The 26,439-nt window shown below is 40.6% G+C and overlaps 2 protein-coding genes across 3 annotated transcripts in view; one reads left to right on the plus strand and one right to left on the minus strand.

Moving 5' to 3' along the window:
- Window positions 1-12,605, plus strand: part of LOC147995085 (uncharacterized) — a 57,550-nt gene extending 44,945 nt beyond the window's left edge. Inside the window, exon 4 of the transcript XR_015687038.1 lies at window positions 10,997-12,605. The gene's annotated coding sequence lies outside the window, so the exon portion shown is untranslated. The remainder of the gene's footprint in view (window positions 1-10,996) is intronic.
- Window positions 255-16,784, minus strand: Clec2d2l2 (C-type lectin domain family 2 member D2 like 2). Of its 2 annotated transcripts, XM_087659355.1 has the most exons (6): window positions 16,705-16,784; window positions 15,043-15,216; window positions 10,317-10,448; window positions 9,177-9,403; window positions 8,504-8,610; window positions 255-1,065 (listed from the first exon to the last, which is right to left on the minus strand). In XM_087659355.1, the coding sequence occupies exons 2-6, from the start codon at window positions 15,203-15,205 to the stop codon at window positions 936-938; spliced, it is 759 nt and encodes a 252-aa protein (XP_087515481.1). In that variant the 5' UTR covers window positions 15,206-15,216; window positions 16,705-16,784; the 3' UTR covers window positions 255-935. The 2 variants fall into 2 exon arrangements, with proteins under 2 accessions (XP_087515481.1, NP_001135776.1); NM_001142304.1 differs by lacking the exon at window positions 16,705-16,784 and having other exon boundaries at window positions 807-1,065; window positions 15,043-15,205.
- Window positions 16,785-26,439: the final 9,655 nt, after the last annotated feature.

Raw genomic sequence — 26,439 nt, forward strand, 5'->3', positions numbered from 1 at the left:
CCACCTCACGGTCCTAGAATGTCCCTATTCTGGGGCATTGAGCCTTCACAGGGCCAAGGGCATCTCTTTCCATTGATGCCAGATAAGGCCATCCTCTGCTACATATGCAGCTGAAGCCATGGGTCCTTCCATGTGTATTGTTTGGTTGGTGGTTTAGTCCCTGGGAGCTCGGGGGGGGGGCGGTTTGGTTGGTTACTATTGTTTTCTTATGGGTTGCAAAACACTCTACCTCCTTCATTTCTTCCCCTAACTCCTCCATTCTGGTCCCTGTGCTCAGTCCGATCATTGGCTGCAAGCATCTGCATCTTTATTGGTCAGGCTATGGCAAAGCCTCTCAGGAGATAGCTATATCAGGTTCTTGTAATCAAGGACTTATTGGCAGCAGCAATAGTGTCTAGGTTTGGTGTCAGCAGATGGGATGGATCCCTAGGTGGGGCAGCCTCTGAATGACCTTTCCTTTAGTACCTGCTCCACTCTTTGTGCCTATATTTCTTTTAGACAGGAATAATTCTGGATTAAAATTTTGAGAAGGATGGGTGGTCCTCAACCCGGGGCTGTGCCTAACCTCTGGATATGGTCTCCACAGGTTCTCTCTTCCCTTTGTTGGGTATTTCAGCTAATCTCATCCCATCGGTCCTGGGAGCCTCGAGCTTCTGGCATATGGGACTTTCTGTTGGCTATCCCTAGTTCCCCATCCCCCATTGCTACACACCTCTGTTCAATTTCCTGACCTTCTGAACATCTATCCCCCAACCCCTGTCTCAAGCACACATATGAATAGACCTCAGAGAGTGTTGTCATCTTTGTTGTCACCATGCATTAGTCACTGATTTTAATAATGATTTCAACAGATCATTAAGGAAGTAGGAACTGTAGATAGCAAGTTCTGTGTTCCTCATTATTGCTAGGACAAACTCTCTACCCAGGACACAAAACTACTGGGACTGTGAGATGTATCTTTTGGGCTTGCTACAAATCCAACTCCTTTTTACATAGTCCCTGCTACTGCTGATGTTGAGCTGGTCACTCAGGAAGCCACATAGTCCATCTCCTCGGATGGGAACACTAAAAAAAAAGAAAAAGAAAAAGATTGCTGCAGAGTCTGCCATTATATTCACTCCTGCAATCATCTCTCTCTCATCCTCTCCACTTATTTATAATATGGAGCAGAAGCAAGTCCACTGGACTCCCATACACTAGTTTTGAACCTAGGAATTTATACATCATCAAGGTTGACTTGATCAGGACACCTCTGTCACTCATCTATGTTGACCCCTGTAATGTGTGTAGAATGTTGGCTGCCATGTTCATGTGAATGTCAGCAGTGTGTGGCCTCACAAGGGTGATTTTGAGAGCTCTCTCAAGCTATTTTACAGATGCATAAAAGTGGAAGAAAATGCACCACTTAGTAAATTGCTGAAAGGTCTTATGGAGGTGGCTGGGTCTATGTTTTACTATTCCAGTGAAATGGGTCCGTTCAAAATGGCTGTGCTTCATATTCAATAGCTGTCCCCATTGATCATTTATGACAAGACCTTGGGGAGATTCTCAATGCCCCTGGAGTCTCTGCTTCTGTGACCAGGTACAACCATGAAACACAGAAACACAACACTGATAATTCTCAGGTTTGCAGTTCTGAAGCGGCTTCCTAGTGTTTTAGAGCCCTTGATGGCCAACAGCAGGGCTGGGTACAGCATATAAGTGAAGTTATCATCGACTAAAGATTTTTTTTTTTTTTTTTTTTATTAACTTGAGTATTTCTTATATACATTTCGAGTGTTATTCCCTTTCCCGGTTTCCGGGCAAACATCCCCCTCCCCCCTCCCCTTCCTTATGGGTGTTCCCCTCCCAACCCTCCCACCATTGCCGCCCTCCCCCCATAGACTAGTTCACTGGGGGTTCAGTCTTAGCAGGACCCAGGGCTTCCCCTTCCACTGGTGCTCTTACTAGGATATTCATTGCTACCTATGGGGTCAGAGTCCAGGGTCAGTCCATGTATAGTCTTTAGGTAGTGGCTTAGTCCCTGGAAGCTCTGGTTGCTTGGCATTGTTGTACTTTTGGGGTCTCGAGCCCCTTTAAGCTCTTCCAGTTCTTTCTCTGATTCCTTCAATAGGGGACCTATTCTCGGTTCAGTGGTTTGCTGCTGGCATTCGCCTCTGTATTTGCTGTATTCTGGCTGTGTCTCTCAGGAGCGATCTACATCCGGCTCCTGTCGGTCTGCACTTCTTTGCTTCATCCATCTAGTCCAATTGGGTGGCTGTATATGTATGGGCCAAATGTGGGACAGGCTCTGAATGGGTGTTCCTTCAGTCTCTGTTTTAATCTTTGCCTCTCCCTTCCCTGCCAAGGGTATTCTTTTTCCTCATTTAAAGAAGGAGTGAAGCATTCACATTTTGATCATCCGTCTTGAGTTTCGTTTGTTCAAGGGATCTAGGGTAATTCAAGCATTTGGGCTAATAGCCACTTATCAATGAGTGCATACCATGTATGTCTTTCTGTGATTGGGTTAGCTCACTCAGGATGATATTTTCCAGTTCCAACCATTTGCCTACGAATTTCATAAACTCGTTGTTTTTGATAGCTGAGTAGTATTCCATTGTGTAGATGTACCACATTTTCTGTATCCATTCCTCTGTTGAAGGGCATCTGGGTTCTTTCCATTTTCTGGCTATTATAAATAAGGCTGCGATGAACATAGTGGAGCACGTGTCTCTTTTATATGTTGAGGCATCTTTTGGGTATATGCCCAAGAGAGGTATAGCTGGATCCTCAGGCAGTTCAATGTCCAATTTTCTGAGGAACCTCCAGACTGATTTCCAGAATGGTTTTACCAGTCTGCAATCCCACCAACAATGGAGGAGTGTTCCTCTTTCTCCACAACCTCGCCAGCATCTGCTGTCACCTGAGTTTTTGATCTTAGCCAATCGCACTGGTGTGAGGTGAAATCTCAGGGTTGTTTTGATTTGCATTTCCCTTATGACTAAAGATGTTGAACATTTCTTTAGGTGTTTCTCAGCCATTCGGCATTCCTCAGCTGTGAATTCTTTGTTTAGCTCTGAACCCCATTTTTTAATAGGGTTATTTGTTTCCCTGCGGTCTAACTTCTTGAGTTCTTTGTATATTTTGGATATAAGGCCTCTATCTGTTGTAGGGTTGGTAAAGATCTTTTCCCAATCTGATGGTTGCCGTTTTGTCCTAACCACAGTGTCCTTTGCCTTACAGAAGCTTTGCAGTTTTATGAGATCCCATTTGTCAATTCTTGATCTTAGAGCATAAGCCATTGGTGTTTTGTTCAGGAAATTTTTTCCAGTGCCCATGTGTTCCAGATGCTTCCCTAGTTTTTCTTCTATTAGTTTGAGTGTGTCTGGTTTGATGTGGAGGTCCTTGATCCACTTGGACTTAAGCTTTGTACAGGGTGATAAGCATGGATCGATCTGCATTCTTCTACATGTTGCCCTCCAGTTGAACCAGCACCATTTGCTGAAAATGCTATCTTTTTTCCATTGGATGGTTTTGGCTCCTTTGTCAAAAATCAAGTGACCATAGGTGTGTGGGTTCATTTCTGGGTCTTCAATTCTATTCCACTGGTCTATCGGTCTGTCTCTGTACCAATACCATGCAGTTTTTATCACTATTGCTCTGTAATACTGCTTGAGTTCAGGGATAGTGATTCCCCCTGAAGTCCTTTTATTGTTGAGGATAGCTTTAGCTATCCTGGGTTTTTTGTTATTCCAGATGAATTTGCAAATTGTTCTGTCTAACTCTTTGAAGAATTGGATTGGTATTTTGATGGGGATTGCATTGAATCTGTAGATTGCTTTTGGTAAAATGGCCATTTTTACTATATTAATCCTGCCAATCCATGAGCATGGGAGATCTTTCCATCTTCTGAGGTCTTCTTCAATTTCTTTCTTCAGTGACTTGAAGTTCTTATTGTACAGATCTTTTACTTGCTTGGTTAAAGTCACACCGAGGTACTTTATATTATTTGGGTCTATTATGAAGGGTGTCGTTTCCCTAATTTCTTTCTCGGCTTGTTTCTCTTTTGTATAGAGGAAGGCAACTGATTTATTTGAGTTAATTTTATACCCAGCCACTTTGCTGAAGTTGTTTATCAGCTTTAGTAGTTCTCTGGTGGAACTTTTGGGATCACTTAAATATACTATCATATCATCTGCAAATAGTGATATTTTGACCTCTTCTTTTCCGATCTGTATCCCTTTGATCTCCTTTTGTTGTCTGATTGCTCTGGCTAGAACTTCAAGAACTATATTGAATAAGTAGGGAGAGAGTGGGCAGCCTTGTCTAGTCCCTGATTTTAGTGGGATTGCTTCAAGTTTCTCTCCATTTAGTTTAATGTTAGCAACTGGTTTGCTGTATATGGCTTTTACTATGTTTAGGTATGGGCCTTGAATTCCTATTCTTTCCAGGACTTTTATCATGAAGGGGTGTTGAATTTTGTCAAATGCTTTCTCAGCATCTAATGAAATGATCATGTGGTTCTGTTCTTTCAGTTTGTTTATATAATGGATCACGTTGATGGTTTTCCGTATATTAAACCATCCCTGCATGCCTGGGATGAAGCCTACTTGATCATGGTGGATGATTGTTTTGATGTGCTCTTGAATTCGGTTTGCCAGAATTTTATTGAGTATTTTTGCGTCGATATTCATAAGGGAAATTGGTCTGAAGTTCTCTTTCTTTGTTGTGTCTTTGTGTGGTTTAGGTATAAGAGTAATTGTAGATTCGTAGAAGGAATTCGGTAGGGCTCCATCTGTTTCAATTTTGTGGAATAGTTTGGATAATATTGGTATGAGGTCTTCTATGAAGGTTTGATAGAATTCTGCACTAAACCCATCTGGACCTGGGCTCTTTTTGGTTGGGAGACCTTTAATGACTGCTTCTATTTCCTTAGGAGTTATGGGGTTGTTTAACTGGTTTATCTGTTCCTGATTTAACTTTGATACCTGGTATCTGTCTAGGAAATAGTCCATTTCCTGAAGATTTTCAAATTTTGTTGAATATAGGTTTTTATAGTAAGATCTGATGATTTTTTGAATTTCCTCTGAATCTGTAGTTATGTCTCCCTTTTCATTTCTGATTTTGTTAATTTGGACACACTCTCTGTGTCCTCTCGTTAGTCTGGCTAAGGGTTTATCTATCTTGTTGATTTTCTCAAAGAACCAACTTTTGGTCCTGTTGATTCTTTCTATGGTCCTTTTTGTTTCTACTTGGTTGATTTCAGCTCTGAGTTTGATTATTTCCTGCCTTCTACTCCTCCTGGGTGTATTTGCTTCTTTTTGTTCTAGAGCTTTTAGGTGTGCTGTCAAGCTGCTGACATATGCTCTTTCCTGTTTCTTTCTGCAGGCACTCAGCGCTATGAGTTTTCCTCTTAGCACAGCTTTCATTGTGTCCCATAAGTTTGAGTATGTTGTATCTTCATTTTCATTAAATTCTAAGAAGTTTTTAATTTCTTTCTTTATTTCTTCCTTGACCAGGTTATCATTGAGTAGAGCATTGTTCAATTTCCACGTATATGTGGGCATTCTTCCCTTATTGTTATTGAAGACCAGTTTTAGGCCGTGGTAGTCCGATAGCACGCATGGGATTATTTCTATCTTTCTGTACCTGTTGAGGCCCGTTTTTTGACCAATTATATGGTCAATTTTGGAGAAAGTACCATGAGGAGCTGAGAAGAAGGTATATCCTTTTGCTTTAGGATAGAATGTTCTATAAATATCCGTTAAGTCCATTTGGCTCATGACTTCTCTTAGTCTGTCGACATCACTGTTTAATTTCTGTTTCCATGATCTGTCCATTGATGAGAGTGGGGTGTTGAAATCTCCCACTATTATTGTGTGAGGTGCAATGTGTGTTTTGAGCTTTAGTAAGGTTTCTTTTACGTATGTAGGTGCCCTTGTATTTGGGGCATAGATATTTAGGATTGAGAGTTCATCTTGGTGGATTTTTCCTTTGATGAATATGAAGTGTCCTTCCTTATCTTTTTTGATGACTTTTAGTTGGAAATTGATTTTATTTGATATTAGAATGGCTACTCCAGCTTGCTTCTTCTGACCATTTGCTTGGAAAGTTGTTTTCCAGCCTTTCACTCTGAGGTAGTGTCTGTCTTTGTCTCTGAGGTGTGTTTCCTGTAGGCAGCAGAATGCAGGGTCCTCGTTGCGTATCCAGTTTGTTAATCTATGTCTCTTTATTGGGGAGTTGAGGCCATTGATATTGAGAGATATTAAGGAATAGTGATTATTGTTTCCCTTTATATTCATATTTGGATGTGAGGTTATGTTTGTGTGCTTTCATTCTCTTTGTTTTGTTGCCAAGACGATTAGTTTCTTGCTTCTTCTAGGGTATAGCTTGCCTCCTTATGGTGGGCTTTACCATTTATTATCCTTTGTAGTGCTGGATTTGTAGAAAGATATTGTGTAAATTTGGTTTTGTCATGGAATATCTTGGTTTCTCCATCAATGTTAATTGAGAGTTTTGCTGGATACAGTAACCTGGGCTGGCATTTGTGTTCTCTTAGGGTCTGTATGACATCAGTCCAGGATCTTCTGGCCTTCATAGTTTCTGGGGAGAAGTCTGGTGTGATTCTGATAGGTCTCCCTTTATATGTTACTTGACTTTTTTCCCTTACTGCTTTTAATATTCTTTCTTTATTTTGTGCGTTTGGTGTTTTGACAATTATGTGACGGGAGGTGTTTCTTTTCTGGTCCAATCTATTTGGAGTTCTGTAGGCTTCTTGTATGCCTATGGGTATCTCTTTTTTTAGGTTAGGGAAGTTTTCTTCTATGATTTTGTTGAAGATATTTACTGGTCCTTTGAGCTGGGAGTCTTCACTCTCTTCTATACCTATTATCCTTAGGTTTGATCTTCTCATTGAGTCCTGGATTTCCTGTATGTTTTGGACCAGTAGCTTTTTCCGCTTTACATTATCTTTGACAGTTGAGTCAATGATTTCTATGGAATCTTCTGCTCCTGAGATTCTCTCTTCCATCTCTTGTATTCTGTTGGTGAAGCTTGTATCTACAGCTCCTTGTCTCTTCTTTTGGTTTTCTATATCCAGGGTTGTTTCCATGTGTTCTTTCTTGATTGCTTCTATTTCCATTTTTAATTCCTTCATCTGTTTGATTGTGTTTTCCTGGAATTCTTTCAGGGATTTTTGCCATTCCTCTCTGTAGGCCTCTACTTGTTTATTAATGATTTCCTGTGTTTCCCTAAGTGTGTTCATGTCTTTCTTGAAGTCCTCCAGCATCATGATCAAATATGATTTTGAAACTAGATCTTGCTTTTCTGGTGTGTTTGGATATTCCATGTTTGTTTTGATTGGAGAATTGGGCTCCGATGATGGCATGCAGTCTTGGTTTCTGTTGCTTGGGTTCCTGCGCTTGCCTCTCGCCATCAGATTATCTCTAGTGTTACTTTGTTCTGCTATTTCTGACAGTGGCTAGACTGACCTATAAGCCTGTGTGTCAGGAGTGCTGTAGACCTGTTTTCCTCTCTTTCAGTCAGTTATGGGGACAGTGTGTTCTGCTTTCCGGCGTGTAGTTTTTCCTCTCTACAGGTCTTCAGCTGTTCTTGTGGGCCTGTGTCTTGAGTTCACCAGGCAGCTTTCTTGCAGCAGAAAGTTTGGTCTTACCTGTGGTCCCGAGGCTCAGGTTCGCTCGTGGGGTGCTGCCCAGGGGCTCTCTGCAGCGGCAGCAACCAGGAAGACCTGTGCCGCCCCTTCCGGGAGCTTCAGTGCACCAGGGTTCCAGATGGTCTTTGGCTTTTTCCTCTGGCGTCCGAGATGTGTGTGCAGGGAGCAGTCTCTTCTGGTTTCCCAGGCTTGTCTGCCTCTCTGAAGGTTTAGCTCTCCCTCCCACGGGATTTGGGTGCAGAGAACTGTTTATCCGGTCTGTTTCTTTCAGGTTCCGGCGGAGGTGTCTCAGGCGCAGAAGTCCTGCCGCTCCTGGGCCCTCCCCCACGGGAGCCCAGAGGCCTTATACAGTTTCCTCTTGGGCCAGGGATGTGGGCAGGGGTGAGCAGTGTTGGTGGTCTCTTCCGCTCTGCAGCCTCAGGAGTGCCCACCTGACCAGGCGGTTGGGTCTCTCTCTCACCGGGTCTGGGACGACTAAAGATTTTCAAGAGGTGATACAAACAGTGTCTAACCTTGATGCCATGGTAGTGATAAATATTTGGAGTGAAATAATAATCTGTAAATACTTCAAGGTGATGGCTAATAAATGGGAGAGGATCCAATTGATTGAAATTTGTCAAGAGGTGGAGTTTGCTAGGGATTGGCCATTGCATGAGGCACACAACATTTATCCAGGGCACACCTCCAGCCCAAGAGTTCATTCTTTTCTACCTTCCCAGTATGTGACACTGACTTTCATCCTTCATATCCATAACACACACACACACACACACACACACACACACACACACACACACACACCACCTCACAATACATGAACACAGTAGAAGAAAAAAACATTGTGAAACATACAAGTAGTTATACTCAGTGTTGTCTGTCCACTTCCAAGGGTGCGCTGATGACTCTCTGTGCAGGCCAATCCAGGGATTCGAACTCCCTTTGTGTCTCTTTAGGAAATTCTGTCATAAAACACAACAAGCTGAGAATGCATGTGTCTCTGTTTCAGATGATCCTGGAATCTTTCCACAGCTTCCTCTAGAGATAACAGGAGGGAGGAACTGAGGGGCACAGATTTGGAGCTGTACTAGTCACCAGTGGTCAGTGGATCCACTTGACATCTGTAATTCTAAAGACCCTCATTTGAACTAAAGTACCCAATGTAACAACATGTTCCTGTGTGGCCAGGAGAGGTCTGGGTTGACCTTCCACTGCAGTTATTAACAGTTGTCTCCTGTATACAACGTGGGTCAGCTTAGAGGAAAACGCCCATGACCATGCGGTATCCAGTAAAATGGCAGATCTGACCTTCCAGCTGACTGTGAGCGCTGTGTGAGAGAATGTTTCCTGGATGTCTCAGGGCTCCAGTCAGGAGTCAAGCATCAGCAAATGACACGCACTCACACGAGCCCCGTGTCTCCACGTGTGTGGGATGGGATCCTTCCTCATGGTTCAGTGGTAACCTCTCTATCTCAAGGGAGAGCAATATGCAACAGAACAGACAAACCAATCCCTGCCCCCTTCTTACCAGCTCCTCCTCGGTGTCAAATCGTGCTAGCTCGGCCTCTTGTGCCTCGCAGAAGTCCTGGCTGAATGTCCAGTTACTTGTATATTCAGAAAAATAAAAACATTTATTACCATATTCAGTCCAGTTGCTCGGGCAAGCAGCATAGGTATTATTGATTGAGGCAGCGGAGGTATTATTGATTGAGGCAGCGGAGGTATTATTGATTGAGGTTTGTTCCATCTGTTTTACTAAAATTTAGACAATACAAAGATTTATAACCTGCATGCTTTGTCTCTTTTTGAAGTACCCTCCTGAACTCCATTGTGAGGTGTGAATTTGATTGTAACTTTCCTAAATGATCTCTAGGAATCCTCTCCTGAGCATGATGGGCATTTGTCTAAAGTCTCCCACCTCAGGCCTGTGTCCCATTCTCTCTCAGGTGCTCACTGACAGTAGGGCTCCCAGGAAGTGCATTTCTACAATAGCCTCACTCCTGAGCTTTGGATGACTGATTACTACAGTAGGGATGGCTACAGCAGCAGGCACTCTGGATGGACAACTATTGACAGCCAGCCTACTAATTGGGATAACAGTGAGAAGTTCTGCATGGGTAGTGTACACAGTGTGGATGCGTTGCACTAAAGGATCATTCACATACATAAGAGGACCGTGCAAAATTTTATTACAGTATGCTGAACAGTGTGGTACTAAAACCCTATAAATTTATTACTTCAGAAACTTTCCATTTAATACTTTCAAAATGCAATTGAGCCTCTTTACTAAACCTGTGGGTCGTGCTGGAAGGCACTGTATCTTTTTGACCACATTACTCTTCTCTTCCTCAACTTTTGAGATTTCCTCTCGTAATTCTCTGCCTTGCACAGTTCCCCCAGGTGTACCATGTCCCCTGCATCTCTGATTAGATTCTGCTGGATGTCAGCTTCCCAGGGAGGCTGAGCCTGGCCTCCTGTGCACACCACAGCCTGGGCTGTTCCTTCACTGCCTCTTCCTGCTGGAACCTAAGTCCCCAGAGAACAGGAACTTCCTGTGTGTTTTCTCTGGAGCCCTTCCCACAATGCCTGGCTCACAGCGCTCAGTGAGTATAACTGACAATGTGGATGTGGACAGAGGGACGCAGGATTTGGAGAGTGAGTCACTCACCTGACAAAGTAACAGAAAGAGGAACAACTATAGCTATAGCAACGACTGTGATCACTCCTCCATAGCAGCAGTAACGCTTAACACGAGACTCAGGGAAGATGCTTCTGAGACCCTTTCCTTGGCGCACTTTACCTGTAACATAGGAATATTAGAATGAGAATTTCAATAATTTCTTAAGTACTATAAAATAAATTCACCACAAAACCTGCTTAACAGTTGCCTATAAATTCCTGGAAGGCTTCTACCAATCCTTTTAGAAGGCCCTGGTCTACAAAGGATATCATTGGTAGAAAGAAGCCTAGAGAGGATGGAAACAGAGTTTCTGCCAGGGACTCTTCTGCTGACTGAACACTGGGTGAATAGTGAAAGTTCAATAGTAGAGGGAGTGGAGATCCCAGTGAAATGCAAACAACTAAACTCCAGATGTAGATCCATGAAAAGCACCCTGGTTAGAAGGAATTATGGAAACATTAGAAATAAACATTGATGTTATTAGTCATATTAACAAAATCAGAAAAGAGGAGAAACTACAAATACCTCAACAAACGCAGCAAGATTATGTGAAAAATAGCAGTGCAAGGAACTTCCTCAACCCTACAAAAGTTATCCATTAAAAACAAGGGTAAATCCAACTTTGGTCAGCTTAGTTCTCAATGGTGCAATTTTGAATGTTTTCCCAGGGATTAGGAGCAAGAATCGGATGTCTGCTCATTACTCCAGGAAGACTTTTGCCACCAGGTCCTCATCAGGACAGAGAAATAGGGTCAGATGTCTGGAGAATGGCTCAGCTGTGAAGATCGCTGCACCTCTTCCACAGAACCCGGGTTCAAGTTCTACAAGTGACAAGGTAGCTAAAAAGACTGCACAGTTCCAGTTCAGGGAATCCATTGCCTCTTCTGGCTTCTATAGGCCCCTGGCATTCATGAGATGCACAAACATGCAGACAAACAGTCATGTACATGAAAGGAGTTTCTTAAAGAATGAAAAAAGCTTTACACTTCTCAGAAACAGGTGAAACTCTTTTTCCTCACACATGACATGGTTCCATCTATATAAGAATTCTAATCAATCTGCCAAAGACTATTGGATGTAAAAAATGAGTTTACAAAGCTGTGGGATGGGGCAGCACTGGAAAAATCAGTTATATTTTCCTGTCAAGTGGAAATTATTATCTTTGACAGCACTTTTTACAGTAATGACAAAAAACCCATAGAATTACAAATATAAAAATGGAATGTTCATAATCAGCATAGAAAGACTACATGTATATTCATTAAGAAATAAAGATAGGAAAGTTGGTTCAGTGGTTAAGAGTTAGCTTGTTAACTTGTGGTTAACTTGTTATTTCAGAGGATTTGGGTTCAAATCTAGCACCCATATAACAACTCCCACACCTCTGCAATTCCACATTCTGGAAATCTGACACCTTTTCATGACCTTGGTGGGCACTAGGTATACACATGATCCATACTTGTCTATGTAGGCCAAACACGCATTCATTTTACCTTATGAAAATTACAGAGAAACAAATCAAGGCAACTCTAAACGCATAATAAACTGGGAACACTACATATTCTTCATATGTCAACAATTCCTGAACAAGTTTATATGTGCAATACATTCCTGGGGAGTGGTTGCCTTCAGAAAAAAATATAATAACACGAAGTTATATGAAAAGTACTGTGAAAATTAAAAAGACAACAGAATAGTCAAACATGATTCTGAAAAGGAGAAGGTCAAAATCAGAAAAATCTCAGTGCCTAATCAGCCTGGTGCTATCAACAGAGTAGGCACTGAAATAACACAGCAGAAAACAGGACTCCAGAATGACGTCAGACACGTGTTGTCAACAGACACTTAACAGATGAATGATGTTTAAGCAGGGAAAGGGTGACATCGCTCCAGTATGTGCCACTGAAACAACCTCTGACTGACTGCTAAAAAAGGGAAGATTCAAGACCACTACAGTCCATCTGTGGACTTATAGACCCAAGCACAAAGCTTAATATTTTAAAGTCATTTGATTTTTTAGAAAAATAAGGGAGAATGTTTGGGAACTTGGTTTGGGCAAAAAAATCCTCTCAGATAAAAGAGCAAAATCACTGTGCTAGCAAGATGGTTAAACATTGATGGTGATGTAGATGTTGAAACAGATCTAACACCTTTTGGAGGGAAAATTGTGCAGCAATTACAAAGCTGTTTGTCAGTGTAAAATATGACACACTCCTATCCTGCCCACATGTCCCCACGCTGGAAAGGACAGCCTGCATTAAAATTTCAAGAAATCTTTATGTGACTGTTTGCAGCAGCTTAAGGGTCCCTGTATGAATGACACATTTGTGACCATTGAAATATCCCCAAGCTGATGACAAGGTAAACCTCTCAACACAAGAAACTACTCCAACCACATGCCTGTGTGTGCCCTTTCTCATGCCACTTTAACAGGACAAATGTCCCATAGGCCCCTAACCCAAAATGTCTGTATACAAAGCCAGCCAGCAAGCTTATGCAAACTTGAGGTCAGAGAGCTACAGGATGAGGTCCCCTTTGCAGTTTCCTTTGAGAAGAGACCCCCAACTGCCACTACTCACTTCCTCCCCTCACTTCTCTATTAGTTTCTGAAAGCTTTCCATAACCTCTCTGTATAACACTTGCTGGTGAGATTCTTGAGTAATTCTGAATTGAGAGCACAGTTCTGGGTAAGCTGTGCTGTGGATATGGTCTCTCAGCATCTCCCCAAAGTGCTCGTTCCTGACAGGCTACTGCTCGGCACTGCACTGTGAGTGATGAGCAGAGGAGGTTGCTCTGACAAGATGGAGGAACTGAGGCAGGATTCTCTGCTCCATGGATCCACTGTATGGCATCTGGAAAGGTGAGTACTTAAGGCTGCAGCAGAGGAGCAGTGAGTGAGTCTCCAACAGACAATGGGGAGAGCAGGGTAGGGGAGGGAGTCTGCATATACTTTTAATGTTATTGTTTTAGTCTTATTTATTTTATGTGTAAGAATGCTTTTTCGACCTGCATGTATATATGTATGTATGTATGTATGTATGTATGTATGTATGTATGTCTGTTAGTGTGTGTGTATGTATATATGTATCTATGTATGCGGATATGAGTGTGTATGAGTCAGTGTGTGTGTGTGTATCTATATATGTATGTGTGTGTGTATATGTGTACTCCATGCATGACTAGTGTTAGTGGAGCTGAGAAAAGTATGTTGGATCCCTGGATTTGGAGTTAGGGGTGGGTGTGTGAGCCACGATATGGGTGCTGGGAATGAAACCCCAGTCCTCTGCAGGAGCAATAAGTGATCTCAATAGTTGAGCCAACTCTCCAGACTGTATATATCTTGATGATAAATGCATGATTATGTTTTCAAAATTCATGGAAATGCATACCAAGTATATTAATTTTACTAGGTGCAGATTATAGTTTTAAGAAAGTTTCCACTGATTTTAGCTATTGTATTTTGCACATTTTCACAGGCCTAAAACACGAGGAAGCTTCTATTACATTAACAACCAAGAAAAAGGACACTTAGGATGAGAAGGCTTTAAGCACTGAACCGTGTGTGGCCTTTGGAATTTGGATCCACACAGAACTCTCACAATTCATTCTTAATAGTTATAAAACGTATTTAAAGAAGCATAAGAACTTCTCATGTGCTCACTTCCAGCTCCAGCATTTCTCAGCCATGTGTTGCTGTGAGCAATGGAGTTTCCCCTGTGAGTGCTCCTCTGATCTCCTCGCACACCCTATAGAAAGTACATCTTGGAGATTTCTAAATCCCTTCATATTATTAAAGAGTGGTTTCATTGTGATTTCTAGTTCTGCATCATGCATCATACAATCTATACATAAAACTTGCCTGTCATAGCCTGGGCAGGAATTCTTCAGTCTTGTCCCCTTTGACTAGTAAACTTGCCCTGGAGCTTGCCCTGCGAATTAAATATACTTTTCTACTTTTAATTCAGCTTGAATTGGCTTATGTCATCAGCAGAGAAACCCATTAGTATGTCCCTTGTGCTGACTGTTGTAAACAGTGTTTAAACACACAAGCAACTAAACATATCTCTTACCAGGTGCTGGAGGAGTAGAGAGGGAGTGCCCATTATTTTCTATAATGTGGTATCAGATATGGTGTTCAAAGGCACAGTAGGATGCATCCTGCTCACAATAATGTACACTATGTCTAAAGGCAGCCCAAAAGATTTTGAAAATAGTCATCACAATGAATAAAGACCATGATTATTAATTTTAATGTGTGAATCAGAACACCACTTCCTCCTCTGGCTTTGAACTGTTGGACTTCCTCACCAGCAGAGGCCGCCACTGGCAGGAGATGAAAAAGCCGCCATTTTAGAATTTCACCGTTTTGTAGTTTATTGCTTAGTCACGGGCTCTCTTAGGGCCGTCTGGTGGCCATCTAGACCCTAAACCCTCGGAAGCACCTGGCTTATCTGAGAAACAATAGTTATTTATTACTCATGAGTTTTCTCTCTGGGTATTAGAGGAAGTGAAATGTTAGAAAGGTTGTGCTGCTTTGAGAAAGCCTGGTTGGCAGACAGCAAATATAGTGACTTTCACTGAATTCAGTTGCTTTATGTACCTTGGCCACTGCTGTGAGGACCAGGTTGTCATTTTAACCCATAGAAAAGTCTGAGGAGCAAAGGAAATCTTCACTTTTGTCAGTTTTCCCACCACAACAGGAGCTCTGACTTACTGTGAGGAATTCTTGACTCTGTGGAACCTGACAATGACTCAGAGGCAGAGGCAGCAGACGGACCACAGCTGCTACTCTGCCTCAAGGAGGTCTGTCCTTCATCCTGTGTAAGGGTCCCGGAGAGGTGTGGGGGAGGATCCTGTAGGTGTGCACTGGACGGCATTGAGTATGGCCCTAGGATTCAAGGGAGGCATGGTTAGATCTCCCTCCTCTTCAGCTTGTACCCTACCTCCCAGAACAGTGTTTCCAACCATCACAGCAGGTAGGCTGTCCAGTCTGGAGGAGCTTGGCCTGAGATCCTAGGGCTGACACTAGGCCCTGGATCTAGCAACAGTTGTGAACTCTGTGCTTCAAGATATTTGCTACTTTATTCCTAAACAAAAATATTAAGGTGGGGGTGGAATCATGGCTCAGAAGTGGAGGACACTTGCTGCCATTGCAGAGAAAGGACTTGGTTCATTCCCAGCACACGCATGGTGGCTCACAATTGTCTAAGTCCGATTCCAGGGGATTCAACACTTTCTTCTGACCTCTGTGGAAACCAGGCATGCCGTAGTGCACACAGACATACAGGAAAAGCACCCATATACATTAAAAAAAATATATGTTTCCTTAAATTAAAGGGGAAGAGAGTTAAAGGATAAAATATACATTTTTCAAAATGGAAAGAATGCAGTTTTAAGTAGAAATCTTCAATGTTCTTTTTCATTGTTTATTATGAACTAAATCTGTAGATGGCTTTGCAGGTGTGATAAATCTCACACACCCCACACTCCCTACTGAAAAAAACTGGGTGTCATACAATATCCAACACTAGGACCAAGATTGTTCACTGTGGACACAAGAGTTTTTAAGTCCGAAAAGAGTATACCACACACCAGTGTCCTAAGGAAGAGGGAGAATTTCTGACACTTGCAAATGTAGGGAAGGGGGGAATACACCCCCTGCTGTGCGAGTCTGAAAAGGAAGGTGGGGTTTGGACAAGGGGCACTTTAGGTGTGTGCTGGGTGCCAGGATGTGCCTGAGCCTGTCCAAGTTCATCCAGTAAATCTTCCAGGAATCTGGAAACCTACTCAAAGGAGCCCTTTTCCTGTGCAGAATCAGGGAACTCAGAATCAAGTATGTGGCCAGTGCAGCAAGCCAGTGGAAAACTGAGTCATTCTGGAAGGGAAATTCTAGAAGGGAAAGCCTGAGGGAATCAGTAAGACTGCTGTGCCCGGATAGGGAGCTTTGGGGGGCGGGTGATGATGATAACTTCAAACTTAACACTCTACAACACCTGCCTCTGCCCCATGGCTGCTGCACTTTAATTACTCTGAGTGATCACTGTAAATCCCAGCCTCACTGCTTGTTGGGTGCAAGTTTATAGCACTTTCTGAAAGTAGGCGGAGTGCAAATTCAACTGCCTGGGAAGAGGATACTGAGAAGTTTGCTGTTGGTTGCACTTCCCGCAAACACATTTAAGTAACAAAGTCCATACTAGTAAAATACATAAGAAAAATACATTCCTACGCCCTGCAGAGCTCCCCAGTCCCACCCACTCAAGCCACCGCCCATCTTAAAGACCCCACTGTGGCAGGCAGAAGTGAGGTTCAGCTCCTTTCATGAAACTGGCTTCTCTCCGTTTAGTTTAATTTAGTGTACATTTCATTAAGTACATACCGTTTTCTCCTGTTTCTGAGCACTCTGGGGAGGGAGGCTCTGCCCCTTCTTCTTGCTGAAGCAATGAGCATCTGATGAATGAAAACATTTGGAAGAGCCGCAGAGCTTGTGGGTGGGGTTTTAACTCTGATCTGGAAGCTGCCAGTGATTGGGTGACTACCTAGGTCTGACCGAAGGCTCTAGAAATAGAAATGGGAGGGGGGATAGGTGTCTGAAAAGCATGCTATCCTGTAAAGGAAATAAAGAGAACTGAGAAGTGTTTCTGATTTCTGCAGTGCAAAAATGCTTTTTCTTTTTATAAACAAAGGCATTTTTATTGTGTGCCAAGGATCAAACTCAGAGCCTTGAAGGTGAGTATTGGCCAGTCTATCATTCATCTGTGACATTGCACACCAGACAAATATAACTCTATTCACTTCAGAAAATCACTTAACCTTTTTCTACTATGCCTGTCTCCTTTCTTTTAGCCTCACCAAAACTTTACTGTTGTCAACAATTTCTTTTTTATGTGATTAATTATTTTATATATTTATATTTCAAATCTTGTCCCCATTCCTGGTCTACCACAAACCGCTCATCTCAACCCCCTCACTTTTGCCTATAAGAGGGTTCTTCCCCAGCCAACCTACCTACTCCTGCCTCACACTTCTAGCATCTCCCTTCACTGAGGCATCAATCCAAAGTGCCTCCTCTTTCACTGAGGCAGGATAAGGCCATCCTGGGCTGCATATGTAGATAGAGACATAGAACCAACCATGTATACTCTTTGCACTGTGGTTTAGTCCCTAGGAGCTGAGGGGGATTGGGGTCTGGTTAGTAGATACTGTTGTTTTTTTATGGGGTGGCAAACCTCTTTGACTCCCTTAGACCTTCCTCTGACTATTCCATTGTGGTTCCTGATTCAGTCCAATGGTTGGCTTGAAAATCTGCAACTGTCTTAGACAGGTATAAGCAGAGACTCTCAGAGGACAGCCACACAAGTCTCCTGTGTGGAGCACTTCTTAGCATCAGCAATAGTTAGGGGTTTAGTGTCTGCAGATTGAATGAATCCCAAGGTGTAGTGGTCTCCGGATGGCCTTTCCTTCAATTTCTTCTCTGTTTTGTGTCCCTGCATTTCCTTTAGACAATTCTTGGTTAAAATTTTTGAGATAGTTATGTGGCCCCATATCTTAACTGAGTGGCCATATCTACCAAATGGGGGTGCTCTCTTGAGGTTCTAACTCCGCACTACTGGACATTTTTGCTAATGATATCTCCATTGGGTTCTAGGAGCCTATTGTTTCCCTGGATCCAACACTTTCTAGTGGTTTCCACTACGACCTCCATTCCCCACCCCCACCCCAAGTGGTACATATTTCTATTCATTCTCCTGATCCCCTGGACTTCTCTCCTGTCTTCTCCCATACCTAATCCTGCCATCCCTTTTTTCCTCCACTTCCCCTCTCCCACCCATTCGCCTCTCATGATTCTCTTTTTTCCCCTCCTAAGTGAGATGGAACCATCCACACTTTTGCCATCCTTCTTGGTGATCTTCACATGGTCTGTGAATTTTATCATGGGCATTCTGAGCTTTTGAGCTAATAACCACTTATCAGTGAGTTCAGACCATGTATATCCTTTTGGGTTTGGATTACCTCACTCAGGATGGTATTATCTAGGTCTATTCATTTACCTGACAAATTCATGAAGTCCTCGTTTTTAATTGCTGTGCAGTGTTGCCTTGTGCAAATGTAACACATTTTCTGTATCCATTCTTCTGTTAAGGGACATCTGGGTTGTTTCCAGCTTTTGATTTTTCTTTAAAAAAAAAGCCATTATGAACATAGTTGAGCAAGTGTCTTTGTGGCATAATGGAGGACTTTTTAGATATGTACCCAGGAGGGATGTAGCTGGTTCCTCAGGAATTCCACCAGCAATAGAGGAGTGTTCCTCTATCTCCACATCCTCACCAGCATCTGCTCTTCCCTGAGTTTTTATCTTAGACATTCTCATTGGTTTAAAGTATTATCTCAGGGTTCTTTTGATTTGCATTTCCCTGGTGAGTAAGGATGTCGAACATTTTTTTTTTTTTATGTGTTGTTGGCCATTTGAGATTCCTCAGTTAGGAATTCTTTGTTTAGCTCTGTGCCCCATTGTTTTTATTGTTTTTTTTATTTTCATTTTTTTTGGTGTCTAACACTTTGAGTTCTTTGCATATTTTAGATATTAGCCTTCTATCAGATGTAGGGTTAGTAAGGATCTTTTTCCCACCTGTAGGTTTTCGTTTAGTCCTTTTATCAGAGGCCTTACAGAAGCATTTCAGGTTCATGAGGACACATTTGCCAATTGCTGATCTTTGAGCCTCAGTCATTGCTGTTCTATTCAGGAAATTTCCCCCCGTGTCAATGTGTTCAAGGCCATTAACCCCTTTTTTCTATTAGATTTAGTGTACCTCATTTTAGATGGAGGTCTTTGATCCACTTGTACTTAAGCTTTGTACAAGGAGATAAAAATGGATCAACTTGCATTCTTCTACATACAGACCCCCAGGTAGACCAGCACTATTTGTGGAAAATGCTTTCTTTTTCCTACTGTATGGTTTTGACTTCTTTATTAAAGATCAGGTAACCATAGTTATGTGGGTTTATTTCTGTGTCTTCAGTTCAATTTCACTGATCTACTTCTATGTCTCTATACCAAGGCCATGTAGATTTTTTTTCTTTTTTTCTTTTTTATCACTAATGCTTTGTAGTACAGCTTGAGATCAGGAAGGTAACTCCTGCAGAAGTTCTTTTACTGTTGAGGATTGTTTTCACTATCCTAGGTGGTTTGTTTTTCCCTATGAAGTTGAGGATTGCCCTTTCTATCTCTCTGAAGACTTGATTGGGATTGTTATGGGGATGCATCGAATCCATAGATTGTTTTTGGTAAGAAGTCATTTTCATTATGTTAAGTCTACTGATCCATGACCAAGCGAAATCTTTCCATCTTCTGCGTCTTCTTGATTTCTTTCCTCAGATACTTGAAGTTCTTCTCATACAGAACTTTCAATTGCTTGGTTTGAGTTATATCAAGATATTTTGTATTATTTGTGACTATTATGAATGGTACTAGTTCCCTAATTTCCTTCTCAGCTAGGTTATCCTTTCTGTAAAGGAAAAATACTGATTTGATTTAGATAAATTTATGCCAAGCCACTTTGATAAAGATGTTTATCAACTCTAGGAGTTCTCTGATAGACTTTTTCGGGTCATTTATTTATATTAGCATATCATCTGTAAATATAGATGCCTTGGCATCTTCTTTCTAATTTGTATCCTTTTTTTTTTTAATTTGTATCCTTTTGACCTCCTTTTGTAGTCTCATTTTCCTAGCTAAAACTTCATATACTATATTGAATAGATATGGAGAGAGTAAGCAACCTTGTCTTGTCCCTGATTTTAGTGGAACTTCTTCAAGTTTCTCTCCATTTAATTTGATATTGGCCATTGGTCTGCTGTATAATGCTTTTATTATGTTTACATATGTGCCTTGGATTCCTGATCTTTCCAATTCTTTAACAAGAAGGGTTGTTGTATTTTGTCAAAGGATTTTTCAGCATCTATTCAGATCATCATGTGATTTTTTTTGAAGTCTGCTTATATACTGGATGGCGTTGGTGGATTTTGCTATAGTGAACCATCTATTCATCCCTGAGATAAAGCCTACTTGATTCTGTTGAATGATTCCTTTGATGTGTCCTTGTGTTGCAGTAAATCTCTGTCCTAAATAAGCCTGTGGAAATCCACAAACCTCAGTTACACTATTTATAAGGTATATGCCCAGGTTAGTTAGATCTTGCACTACATCAATCTATTCCCCAGCTATGAGATCCCTTGTTACTTGCAGCCTCTGCAGGCCATGTGATTCTGCTCCATCTTCCTCCAATTTCCTCTCTTCTGTCCTTTTCCCTTTCCTCTCTAAAACCTCCAACCGCACCTTTCCCTTCCACTGTCCAATCACAGGCTCTAGTCTTTATTTTACCAGTTAAAATTGGGAGAAGTTTCACATGAAATCACCTGAGTACGAGATAAACTCATCATCATCACATGTGGATTTTCAACCATGATTCAGGACTAGGTAGAAATAGATAAATGTCTGTCACACCAGGCAGAATGAATACAAACATATTATAGAAGTTTTTACTAAATAAAGGTCTGATGTTCCAAGTAGAGAGCTTAAAATATAGATAGTATTATTTTGGTCTAGAGGATCCTCAGATTTTGTCTAACATGGGCTCCATGGGAATTTTGGATTAAAATCTTAGCTTGACAAGTTGCCTGTTTCTGAATGATAGGTTTCAGGAAAATGTGGTTAAATTGGTTTTTATAGATGCAAGTAGAGAGTACAGAGTTTATCCAAATCCCATGGGGATTTCCAGCTGCAGTGTGAACTTAGCAAAAATTAGTCACTGACTGTAAGTAGAGAGTGGTCACATGTTCCTGTTATAAAATTGTTATTATATGAAAGAAGTATATACACAAAGCAGAGTGAATACAGACATATAGTTTAGAAGTTATTAATAAATAAAATTTGATGTTCCAGGAGAGAGCTTAACAAATGTATTTTGGGGTAAAATCTTAGTTTGACAAGTGGCTTACTACTTATTGGTATTGGTATTTATAGAAAGGCGATCAAATTGTTTTAGGAACAACTCCACTAAGGCCATCTGGCTCATCAAGGCCAGCTAGCGAGGGTTTGTTGTTAGTTTTGATGTTTGCCACAACAAGAGGCTCATATTATCTTAATGTGGGCTCCACAGGGATATGGAATTAATTTACTGGCAAGACTGATTAGAAAAGTCTAAACAGGCTCATATAGTGTTATTTAGTTTACCTAATTTTTAAAATTGTTTTAATTTTCATAATGGGTGTGAGTTTGAGTCTTGTGCTTATACTATTTCTCTGAGAGAGTAAGATACAAGCTTATCTGGTTACAGACTAAGGAACACTGAATTTTAAGAGGAAGGTTTGTCTTTTTGTTTTTAAAAAGGGTGATTAGGCTTTGGACACCTTCCAGAGATATGCTGACTAGATTTGATAAAGTTAGAACTCCTTAAAAACTAAACTCAAGAGAATCAAACAAAAAGTTACCTTGATACTAAAATTTTGTTTTGAGATTTATATATTACAGAATGTGCTGCCTGGTAAATCTCATCATCAGAATCCTGAATTGACCTGCTTGGATTCCTGATCTCAAGGACTTTCAGTCGGGCCCAGTCAAGACAGACATCAGGCTACAACAACTCCCTCATTTTTCCTATACCCCTCCACCCATAAGAATATCTGAACACCCACATACAGCATGAAGAAGTTATTGAAGAGTCATCTCCCCGATTCCCTAAACTTTGAGAGGCTAAAAGTTGTCTTTCTAGGGAATGTAGAAATGCTTCTAATTTAACACGCAGCAGTTATGTAGAATTCATTACACAGCCATAATCACTTTTGGTAAAAAACCTTATATTTTTTACTAAGCTAAATTTATAATCTTTACATTCTTATAGAATTTATTTCATACAAGTTTAGATTTTCTTTGATATGAATTTCTTATGAATTTAAAATTAAAGTTAATATTTTGACGGTCATATATAGGAATCATGCCTGTATGACATATTGAAGTATACAAGGCTTATACTCTTTACTAGTATTAAAAAACTTATCTGAGATGATTAAACATAGAATTAAGAACCAAGTAACAATTTCATGCCTCATAGTTCCCTGTTAGGGTATTTTTTAAAGTATTCTCATTAATAAAAGTTGAGAGTAGTTAACAGACAACAATCTAGATTATATTACATAGATAATTTTATATATTACTTTACATAGATGGTTTTCAAAAACCTCAGAAATCCACAAATGTTAGACTAATTGTAATTTATCATTTGTTGAGACATGTGTACCCTGACAGCTCCCCTTAGGTGGATTCAAAGGAGAAATTAAACATCTCCAACTCCAGATGAGGTAATCCACTGCCTAAGGAGCCAGTGGGCAGGAATTGCCTGTTTCTTCTACAGATAAAATATTGTCCAAAGGAAGACACATTACAGAATGGTCGACTGATAATTTCTGCTGAGCCAAAATGATCAGCCTTTCAAAATTGATCTATGCTTCAAAAGTCTGTCAGATGATCCTAGGCCAGAGGTTGAAGACTTGCTCTCATGTGTCACTACAAGGGACTATACTAGTACACAGTTGTCTCTTCAACCTGACTCAGTTCAGGGAGCCAGGCTAGGCTTCCTATACTTTCAGATAATATTGGTGGATTTCAGATTTCTGATGGGGTTGGAACTAGTTATACTCTCATAGCCTACCCAGGATGTATAACTTTGAGGAAACATATTTAATTAGATAGGTATCAGATAATATACAAGCTAGCCAGGACATAAACATGGATTTTTAAGCCTTCTTTAAGCTGCAATAGATAACTAAATGTTCTCTTTAATTGATAAAATGTTTCACTGGGTGTTAGGTATATTTTATACTTTTAAATTACAGAATGATAATAGTTGTCATCAACTTACATTTGAGAGAAAAGTTTTGTTAATTAGACAGAAAGGGTAAAGTATAAGTTGATGTCATTATGCAGGTGAAGGCGGGCAACATAAAAGAGGCCTGTGGTTGAAAGAGAAGGAAGGGAGGTGGGAAAAGAGGTTTTAGAAGAGAAGGAGAAGCAGGAGAGAAGGGCTGGAGGGAGGAAAGGAGCTGGGAGAACATGGCGACAGATGTTAAGATAATTCTCTGATCAGAGGTACTGGATGTTGTGACTAGTTTTAAGAGAACGGTGTTTACAGAATTTTGTGCTGTGTAGATGGGCAAAATATGTCTTATCAATTAGATTAGAGGTTGTTGTGTGGTGTGTTCTTTCATGTGGTGACCTTAATGAGTTCAATACAGTGTGTGGTGGCAAGACACATCAGGCCCACCATGGAATTGTTGTGCCTGGCCTGGTAAACACCACCAAGGGAACTGTGACTGAATGGCCCACAGACTGCCCAGTCAGAGGGAGCCTGAGAGAGAAAACATGAAGCAGTATGTATGGGAACAGGTCCCAACGAATACCCTTTATTTTTTACCACAACAGTCATATATCACTTTTATTAATTTTGAAGGAGATCATAGCTTTTCTTTTTCTGTGGAAATATAGCCATAACCCCTCCCACAGTGTAACACATTTCCGTTTTGATGTCAGGATACGCTTTAAATAAACAGGCTTGTTTAGTTGAACAATTCTCCCCACAATCCAATGTCTTTCTGAAACCATAGTTTTTTGTTCATTAGCATTTAAAACTTTTAAGGTGAATAAAGCACTATGTAATCTATATTTGGGTTTTTTTTATTCCCCCCTTTGTCGCTTAAACATCTCTTTTAGAGTTCAATTAAACCTTTCCACAATCGCTTGTCCCATAGGATTATATGACATGCCTGTAGCATATTTTATAATAAGGAAAAAATGCTTCATCTTATTACAGACATATGCCAGACCATGTCCATTTTAATTTTTATGGGTACTCTTATGATAGCCATAACGTCTAACAAATGTGTCATTACAGAATCAGAATATATATATATATACATATAATATATGTATATATTAGTTTACCAAATTCTGTAAATTTGAAGACATCACTTCTTTGGGAACCGTTAGGGATACTTCCGTAGGTAATGGAGTTTGGTCATATAATGAGCAAGTAGAACACCGAAGCACAATTTCCTCGGCTTGTTGCCAAGTGATAGAGCATTCTTCTTTTTTTAAATCTTTGCTGTTAACATGGTGTTTTTTTAATGTAATTTTGAAGCCTCTAATACACTTCCTATCAATAGCTGGTTAATTTCATTATTATCTTATGCCATAGGGCCTGGAACGCCTGTATAGGCTCTGACGTTTGTTATATATAGTGGATGACCACTATTTCTGATCATTTGCTGTAGCTGACTAAATAGTGGCGTTAATACAGAATCACCCTGAACAAGTTCAACAGCCTCTATGTGTAAAGCAGCCCTTTCTGCATATTGAGATACAGTTTTTATATTAAGAGTCTCTTGAAAATCTGACAACACCATGAGTATTACATATGATTTAGATTTTTGAACCGACTTATAGGGACTCTCAGTCACCTTACTAATATCTTCTTATTTATTACCTGCCTTTCCTGATTTATTAGCATCAGTGTAAAATGTATGGGCTCCAGAAATTAGAATTCTTTTAATTATATGAGGAACAATCCAATTCATTCTTTTTATGACCTGAAGTTGCTTGCTTTCAGGTTATCTGTTGTTAATCTCTCCCAAGAAATTATTGCACACTTTTTGCCAAGGTTCATCTTGAGTCTACATCGAGCCACTCTCTGAGTTTGTAAAAGTTACCACAATTTCAGCTGGATCCATTTCAGCAAATTGTTGAAGTCTCATTTTTCCTTTTAGTATCAATGCAGAGACCTTCTCTTTGTAGCATTTTAATTTTTTACTGTGTTGCATGCTATAAAGTATCAATTCTAAGATATATTCTTTCCTCTGCAAGAGAATTCTTATAGGGGAATGAGTAGAAGGTAAGATGCCTAAAATGTAGCCCATCTTTGGATCAATAAGATGTAGATGTGGATCCTGCAATTTCCTTTCGACCAGAGCTAACTCCTTCACATCCTGGGTTGATAAATTTCTCAGGCTATTTAAATCTCTATCCCCTTGTAAGGTTTTAAATAAATTGCTTAGCTCTGGAGTGACCAAGTCAATCACAGGCTGTAGCTGGTTAATAGCTCCCTGTCACTTCTGAAAGTCATTACATGTCCTTGATTGTTTTCTTCTGATTTGCACCTTTTCTGGCCTGACCTTTTGCAGACATACTTTATATCCTAGACAATTAATCCAATCCCTTTTCTGTGTATTTTTTAGGGGTTATTTGCAGTCCCCAGCATGCAAGATTGTTTTTTTCTTCATTGAACATTCTTTCCAGGATATCTATATCTGAATCAGTCAGTAAGATATCACCCATATAATGATACAAAATAGAATGGGGAAATTGTTGGTAAATCATCTCCAATGGCTGTTGTACAAATATTGACACAAAGTTAAGCTATTTAACATTCCTTGTAAAAGGGCTTTCCAATGATATCTTTTACTGAGCAACTTCTATTGAAGGTAGGTTCTGAGTATGCAAACCTTGCCTTTTCAGGTTCATGGAGAAAAATTGTGAAAAAGCAATCTTTTATGTCAATCACTAGGTTAGGCCACTCCTTAGACAACAAGAGAGGCAATAGATTTCCTGGCTAGAAGGAAACCATTCACTGAATAATCTTATTAATTGCTCTGAGATCTGTCATCGTTCTTCACTTTCCAGTCTTTTTTTAAATGGCAATTACCAGATAATTGCAAGGATTGGTAGACCCCTCTATATGCTGAGCCTCCAGGTGCTCCTGGGATACCTGTTCTATCGCTTGTCGTTTTTTTTTTTTCTTTTTTTCTGTGATAGCCCATTGAGCAATGAGTTGATCAGTCAACAACCTCAGTAGTAAGGTTTTTTATGTCTTTTCAGCAGTGGCTTCTTGAGATAAAGTTAAATTGTCAGCCCCAACTGTATCTTGTTTATGAATAGATGAATAGCCTGGACATTCTGTAACAGCCTTTGCTAATATTCCCCAGTGGAATGTTTTTATTAGGAGCCTGACTGGCTTTTGGGCCAGCCTCTGAAACTGGGGGACTATTAATTTCTTTTTTTCCCACT

This window comes from Rattus norvegicus, chromosome 4 (assembly GCF_021556685.1).
Source record: "Rattus norvegicus strain SHRSP/BbbUtx chromosome 4, alternate assembly SHRSP_T2T, whole genome shotgun sequence".
Classification (NCBI taxonomy): Eukaryota; Metazoa; Chordata; class Mammalia; order Rodentia; family Muridae; genus Rattus; species Rattus norvegicus.

What these genes read in the sequence shown, in the direction of transcription:
- Clec2d2l2 (XM_087659355.1), bottom strand. Translation starts at nt 15,205, where the DNA reads ATGCCGTCCAGTGCACACCTACAGGATCCTCCCCCACACCTCTCCGGG. An exon ending in AGAGTCAAGAATTCCTCACA is followed by an intron (nt 10,449 to 15,042) that starts GTAAGTCAGAGC and finishes CCTATGTTACAG; the next exon opens with GTAAAGTGCGCCAAGGAAAG. An exon ending in TTGACACCGAGGAGGAGCTG is followed by an intron (nt 8,611 to 9,176) that starts GTAAGAAGGGGG and finishes GTTTTATGACAG; the next exon opens with AATTTCCTAAAGAGACACAA.